General features: G+C 45.3%; 1 protein-coding gene across 1 annotated transcript in view; it reads right to left on the minus strand.

Moving 5' to 3' along the window:
• HEMK1 (HemK methyltransferase family member 1) overlaps positions 1-5,284 on the minus strand; it is a 38,631-nt gene extending 33,347 nt beyond the window's left edge. Inside the window, exons 1-2 of the mRNA XM_027837284.1 lie at positions 5,104-5,284; positions 3,098-3,395 (exon numbers count right to left, since the gene is read on the minus strand). Of these exons, the coding sequence (XP_027693085.1) occupies positions 3,098-3,334 (237 nt within the window). The 5' untranslated portion in view covers positions 3,335-3,395; positions 5,104-5,284. The remainder of the gene's footprint in view (positions 1-3,097; positions 3,396-5,103) is intronic.
• Positions 5,285-7,857: the final 2,573 nt, after the last annotated feature.

Consider the following 7,857-nt stretch of genomic DNA (forward strand, 5'->3'; position numbering starts at 1 on the left):
CTCATGGTTTTCCCCTTTTGCTCTGATTCTTCTTTCACAACATGACTAATGTGGAAATATGGTTAATGTGATCATACATGTATAACCTTTATCAGATTGTATGCCATCTTGGGGAGGAGGGAGTGGAGGGAGGGGGGATATTCAGAACTCAAAATCTTATAAAAGCAAATGTCGAAAACTAAAAATAAATTAAAAAATAAATTAAAAAAATATGTATTTTGGGGCAGCTAGGTGGCACAGTGGATAGAGCTTTGGCATTGGAATCAGGAGGACCTGAGTTCAAATATGACCTCAGACACTTGACACTTACTAGCTGTGTGACCCTGGGCAAGTCACTTAATCTCGATTGCCTCACAAAAAAAAAATGCATTTCTATTTTGACCAGTTACATTTGTGATACTTGTGGAATATCCAGGTAGAGATGTCAAGAAAGCAGTTGGAGATACAGAATTAATGTTCAGGATAAAAATAAGGAAAGGAAGGATATGCAAATCTTGAATACAAAATGATGATAGATGCATTCCTGGAAATAAGAGAGAATGTATAGAGAGGAAAGGGAAGATCCATTGGTGTATTAGGTTTTTTTTTTCTTTCATTTTAAAGACACAGATTTTTAAAATAAAGGCACCTTCCTGGAAAAAAAAAATGAGCTGGAGAAGGAAATGGCAAACCACTCTAGTATCTTTGCCAAGAAAACTCCAAATGGGGTCAAGAAGGGTCAGATATGACTGAAATGACTCAACCACAACATCCTGACCCAAGCCTAGTGCTCTGTCTACTGTGCCATCCATCAGCTTCCTAACCTAATAAATGGTGCTTGAATTTAACTGGATATATAGGAACAGATTTATTCCACGTAACCCTACAGAACAGACTCAGAGGCAGTGGGTAGTACTCACAGGCAAACAGATGTTAGTGGAGGATAGGAAAGACTTTGCTACTAGACAGAGGATGGGTGATGTTGCAGATGGAATTCTTGCTTTGGATGAGGCTTAGACTAGATGACCATTGACCATTCAAGTCTCTAGCAGCCCGGAGGGCCTATAACACTAAGTAATAAAGGCTGAAACTATAAATAAGTTCAGGAAAAGTAGAAAATGTTTGTTGAATTAAATTCCTGGCCAATTGACAGCAGGCTATCCATAGAGAGATGAGGGAGTTTGGGACTTATTCCTAAACCCTTGAAGAAATTGATTATAGCTTCCTCCAACCAAGAGTTCTTGACCTGGGTTATGTTAACTTGTCCTTAAAAAAAGAAAAACTTTGGGAGCAGCTAGGTGGTGCAGTGGATAGAGCACCGGCCCTGGAGTCAGGAGTACCTGAGTTCAAATCCAGCCTCAGACACTTAACACTTACTAGCTGTGTGACCCTGGGCAAGTCACTTAACCCCAATTGCCTCATAAAGAAAAAAAAACTTTGATAATTACATTTCAATATAATTGGTTTCCTTTGTAATTTTATGTATTTTATTTTAAACATTTGAAAACATGATTCTGACTCAATTACCCAAGGGGCCCATGATTCAAAAAATGTCAAGAATTGAACCAGCCCTAGGAGAGCCAGAATTCTGGGCTGGAGGGGCCATCGGGCTACCCCTAGATGAGAATTCACATACTTCCATAATGAGTAGCATTAGGAAGAACGCTAGATTTGGAATTAGGGGACCTTGGGTTCTAAACTCAGCTCTGCTACTTGCTACCTTTGGGAGAACAAACAATTCTCTTTCCTCTCTGGGCCTCAGTTTATTCCTTTGCAAAACTGGAGAGGGAGGGTGGGGTGGGGATTAAAAGGCAGTATAGCATAGTGGATAGGGGGCTGGACTTAGAGTCAGGATGATCTGACTTTAAATCTTGCCTCAGACACTAGTTGTGTGACCCTAGGCAAGTCACTTAACCTCTCAATGCCTCAGTTTCCCTGTCCTGTTGCTGTTCAGTTGTGTTTTAGTCATGTCTAACTCTTTGTGACCCATTTTTGGGGTTTTCTTGGCAAAGATACTGGAGTGACTTGTCATTTTCTTCTCTGGCTCATTTGATAGATGAGGTAAACAGGGTTAAGTGACTTGCCCAAGGTCACACAGTTAGTAAGTATCTGAGGCTGGATTTGTACTCAGGAACATGCGTCTTCCTGACTTTAGGCCAGGTACTCTATACACTGCACCCCCTAGCTGCCTTTCCCCATCTACAAAACTTAATTTAATCCTCATCTACAAAACTTAGCAAGAAGACACCAGAAGTATTCGGGTCATAAAGCAGACTCACCATCTACCCTGAGTTCCCATCAGACATATCAATCATCCCCTAAGATTCCTTTGGCTTTAAATCTATGATCCTATGATCCCGAAGGCCCCCCCCCTTGCTCTAACATTCTGTAACCCTCCCAGTTAACATCAGTAGTTTTTCCTAATGAGTAAGCCCTTGGCAGAGTGAGCCTTGTGCAGACATTTTGTACAAAATAAGTTCAGCCTTAGGTCAGGCCCTGGATTAACTGTGAGATGATTTTCCCCTAAACTCCAAACTAATCTGTAAGCTCTTTGTGGACAAGGACATGTCACACAGTCTTACTACATCTCATGTAGTAAATTAGCAGGATGCCAGCCACACGGTGGAGACATAGATACTTGGAGCTAGAAGAGAACTCAAAAATCATCCAGGCCAACCCTTGTGTTTTCATTTTACAGCTGGGGAAACTGAGGCACTGGGAGAGAGAAAAGATTTACCGAAGGTGATGCTGCTTGTCAGTATGAAAGGTCTAGTCAACAAGTATTCATTAGGTACTTACTAGGTGTTAAGCTGGCATTATACTGGGTGCTGGGGATTCAAAGACAAAAATGAGAAATCTCTGCCCTTAAGGAGCTGCCCCCAGTGTTTAGAACAGTGAAGGCATCTAATAGATGCCTGTTGACTGACTGAGAGAAACACAGTGGTCTCTACTTTCAAGGAGGTTATATTCTCCTGGCAGGAGTCCATACCTGTTGAGTAGAGAGACAAATTCTGCTCAGGAGACAGCTCCCCATATTTACCTTTCTCCCTCCCGCCCTGTCCCTGGGGGGTCAGGGGATTATCTGGATCACTGCCTTCTGTTTAGAAGCAAACTTAACTGTTTTGGCTCCAAGCACATGAGCTACGATGTACTCGCTGGATTCCCGGGCTTCGGGCACTCCCCTTTCCTCAAAGAGCTGTGCCCAGTGCTTGACCAAGGCTGTCGCTGTCACCAACGGGGCCCTGCAGCCACTGACCGGCCTCAGAGGCAGCAAAACAGGAGGGTAGCGGAGTCCTCCCTTCCATTTCAGCCCTCCAGGTGCGAGGCCCCACGGCTTTATGCGCCAAAGCCACATGTCTTAGGGGAACAGCATCTGCAGCTGCAGCTCTAACCCGTGATTCTCTGTTGACCTGGGGCTGGGGAAGAGAGAGACAGACACCCCCACACCCCCACCCCAAGACCTTCAGATAGAATCTTTCACCTCTAACCACCTCTGGAACATCCCCTCCTCCAACCATCCCCGACCCCATCTCCACTCTTACTCCTGACCACCAGATGTCATCACCTGTCACCTGGATTGCTTCAGGTATCTATGATCCAGACTCCTAGCACCCAATACCCTTCCCACACAGCCAGAGGAATCGTCCTTCCATGGCCAATAGTGCACCATGTCTTTCTGGCAACAGATGCTCCATAAATGCGTGCTGGATGAATGGAGCGTGTAGTTGGGGCTGGGGGCTGTCACCCTCCCATTTCGCAGGCAAGGAAACCAAGACAGTCTCCCTTCCTCTCCAAACCCTGCCAACTTTTCAAGGCCCAGTTTAGCCCTCCTCTCTTAGAAAGCCTTCCCCACCATGGGGATCCCTTCCTTTGAACACTATAGCCAGCCCTTCTCACTGATATCCAGGCCTTTGCATCTGTTGTGCTCTTAAGTGTTTAGCTTATTCTTCTCAGAACACTTCAAGTCTTTCATTATTATTTAGCTTTCCAATATACCTGCCTCCCCAAGCTGGACTGAGCCTTCCCCTCACTAGAACTGGTTGGGTAGGGCAGAGAAGAGGGGGAATCTGATAATAATCAGCTGATGAGCTTTCCTAGGAAGGCATCAGGGTGCTGTAGAAAGAATCCTGGTTCAATTTCCCAGGGTCCAGCTTTGTATCTCCCCCCTGTCATGTTAACCTGGATGCATCTTGGTAAAGTCAAAAAATGGAATCTATAGTCCAGTCTTGGCTCTGACACTTTCTGTCAATCTGGGCAAGTCACTGAAAGTTGCTGCATCTTTTTCCTTATCTGTAAAATGGAGCTGATTTATCCTCTCTACGATTATCTTCTCTACTCTGCTAATTACAAATAAAGTATTTTCTAAAACTTAAGAGAGCTACACAGGGCAAAGTTATTCTGGTAAGAGCTGACAGAACTGACTCTGAGTCACTTAACCCCAATTGCCTAAAATAAAATAAAATTTAAAAATGTTTAAAAAAAAAAGAACTGACTCTGGAGTCGAGGACCTGGGTTCAAATTCTCCCTCTGAGCTTACTACCTGTATGACCTTGGACAAGTCTCTTTACCTCCCTGGATTTCACTATTCTCATCTGTAAAATGAGGCCTCTGGGGTCCCTTTAAGCTCCACAGGCTTTAAGGCAGACTAAGGTTTCTTAACCTAGGTTTCATAGAAGGAACCATAGCTAGATTTCAGAGGATCCATGAACTTGGATAGGAAAAAAAATTACATCTTTATTTCTTCGTTTTCTTTGCAATTCTGGGCATTTTATTTTATGTACTTAAAAACATTTTTCTGAGAAGGGGTCCTGAGGCCAAGGGGTCCAGGAGACACAAAAGTTAATAACTCCTCCTGGAAGGTCTCCCCCCGTTTGGACAGTCTAGGGATGTGTCCGATGGGTCTCTGTCTGATCCGAAGTCAGATGCTGGAGTCTAACAATCAGAGCCCAGAGCATGAGACCCAGGGGGCTAGTGGGTCCTTTGGGAGCCTAGGGAGCAGCCAGGGCCTGAGGCCCTGGACACTGGCCCCAGAATGCTTTGGCCACCAGGGAAGGGAAGGCTCAGATGAGCCAGGGGTCTCCCTAAAAGCCATTCCCACACTCCGAGACCCCAGGCCACCCTTACCTGGACAGGCTGCTCTGGGTACGGGATGCTGCGGTTCTGGGGTCCCTAGAGCTGTAGGTACTGGCTCCAAACATCATCCTATGCCATTGCCCATGTGTTCTTCCTTTCTTCCGGGAAGGGCAGCAGCCTCAGTGAGTGGTTCCACCCCCAAAGCCTCCGCTCTCCTCCTCTCTCCTCCTCTCTCCAGCTGGCCCGGCTTGGGGAACTGGAGTCCCCACCCTCCTCTCTTCTCCCAGCCAATCCTCTCCCTTACTATCTCCTCAAGGAGGCGGGGCCTCTCACCTGGCTCTGCCCGCTGATGTGTAAAGACCACGTGGTCTGTGCTCCAGCCCTACCCTGACCCAGGCTGATCGTGCGAGAGCTTGATTGGCCTGGGCTCCCACTGCGTCCTCCCTCTAATTAGCTCCCAACCCGGCTCGGTGAGCCTCTGCACGCTGCTGTCCGTGCGGGAGAGTGCTGACACATCAGTGTATCTGCATTATGAATTTACTGCCTCTATGTATATCTGAAATGGCAGCCTCTTTGTTTGGATGGTCCAGAAGTGTCTTTGGCTAGCCTCTGGAGGTGTTCGTGCATCCCCTGGAAACAGAAAGAGAAACTGAAACCCAAGAAAAGCAGGTTACCAAGCCTCCCTGGAGGGCGACGGCATTGGTATGGGAAGAAAACACTCATTTATATTATGTGCCAGGCAGTGTGCTAAGTGCTTTACAAATACTATTTCATTTGATCCTTACAACAGCCCTGGGAAGCAAGTGCTATTATTATCCCCATTTTACATTTGGGGAAACTGAGGCAGGTACAGGTTAAATGACTTGCCCAGTGTCACACAGCTAGTATCTTAAGAATGAATTTGAACTCAGGCCTTCCGAACTCCCTACTCATTGTTCTATCCACTGTGCCACCTACCTACCTTCAACAGGGCTTAGTGATGACGCCCAGCTCCCAAAGCTAACAATTATTAGATAACAACTCTTTGCTCTTTAGGCATACAGCCTGAGAACCTTCCAGCCTTGCAACAGGTGTCCTCGAGTCTGGTTAAGCTCCTCCCCCAGCCTCGACCCCTTCTTAGTAACCACCAGTCCCATCACAATTGCCCAGCTACGTAGAGGAGCCCACTCACGATTTATTATTATGAATCCAATTCTTCTCATCCTTTTTTCACTGAGGATCCTGGGTTAAGTCACTATCCTACTGTTTTATAGTTAATGTTCTTTTACGACTGTCGGACAGGGGAACTGCTTTTTGCAAACCAGTAAGGGTACTGGGGGCAGCTAGGTGGCGCCATAGTGCACAGAGCATTGGTCCTGGAGTCAGGAAGACTCAGCCTGAGTTCAAACTTGGCTTCAGACACTTTATTAGCAGTGTGACCCTGGACAAGTCACTTCACCCTGTTTGCCTCAGTTTCCTCATCTGTAAAATGAGCTGGAGAAGGAAATGCCAAACCACTCCAATATCTTTGCCCAAGAAAACCCCATGGACAATATGGTCCACCAGATTCACGAAAAACAATGAGTATTGGAATGAAAGGTCATGTACTGAAGGCTCATTGAAAGCAGCTTCAGGGGAATTCTAACATCAAACAGAATGATGGGAATGATTCTGTTCCTCATCCTGGTCCCACGTGGTTTTGATTTCTTCAGTTAGGTCTTTGTATTGTAAAAGCGTTATGTTTTCTCATAGCTTGGAGATGTTGTCTTTTAAAAACTTATATTGTATTTAATGAAATCCTATCAGAGTGGAAAGAAGCAAGCATTTATTAGGCACCTATTATTTGGTAGACACTTTACAAATATTACCTCATTTAATCCAAACCACAACCTTTGGAGGTAGGTGCTATTGTTATCCCTGTTTTGCAATAGAGAAAACTAAGGCATACTCAGAGAGAAAGTGACCTAACTGCACTCACACAGTTAGGAAATGTCTGAGGGCACATTTGAACTCAGGAAGATGAGTCTTTCCGACTCTAGGCCCAGCAGTCTATGCACTATGGTACATAGACTAGCTGCTGCTGGTCTCACTCTTAGGAGGTGTAGACTAGACCTGTGATTTCACTGGGGCACTTGGGACTGAGGAAATTCCCCCTAGCAATGTGGGTCAGCACCCTCTCTACAACTTAGAACTTCAGAGAGCTGCAGGTCACATGGCCTGTACAGGTCAGAAGCAGGACTTGAACCCTGATCTTTGGCTTGGAGGCCACTATATACTACTGTGGTAGTGGTGACTGCAGTGTTGGGCAGGGCAGGGGGACAGGCAACTTACAGTCATTAAATTATTTTGGGTTTGAATGCTCTCTACAAACTTTTTTTGTTCAGTCATTTTCAGTCATGTCCAACTCTTTGTGACCCTATTTGGGTTTTGTTTTGTTTTGTTTTTGGCAGAGATACTGGAGTAGTTTGGCATTTCCTTCTCCAGCTCATTCTACAGATGAGAAAATTGAGGTGAACAGGGTTAAGTGACCTGCCCAGAGACACACAGCTAGTAAGTGAGGCCAAAGTTGAACTCACAAAATTGAGTTCCACTGAGGTCCTAGCCACCCTCTACAAAAGCCTCATTCAATTATGGATTGTAAACTCCTTGAAGACAGGGGCTGCTTTGCTTTTGTTTTGCATCCTTAGCTCTCATAAGTCTTTAACAAATGGTGATTGATAATGACACAATGAAATAAGATCAGCTGCTCACATTTCATTTTCAAATTACTGTCCTCACAATATCCCTGTAAGGTGACCCCAAATCCTCCAAAGGAAGGGGGTGAGC

The sequence above is a fragment of the Vombatus ursinus genome, unplaced genomic scaffold (assembly GCF_900497805.2).
Source record: "Vombatus ursinus unplaced genomic scaffold, bare-nosed wombat genome assembly UNPS02014820.1, whole genome shotgun sequence".
Lineage (NCBI taxonomy): Eukaryota > Metazoa > Chordata > Mammalia > Diprotodontia > Vombatidae > Vombatus > Vombatus ursinus.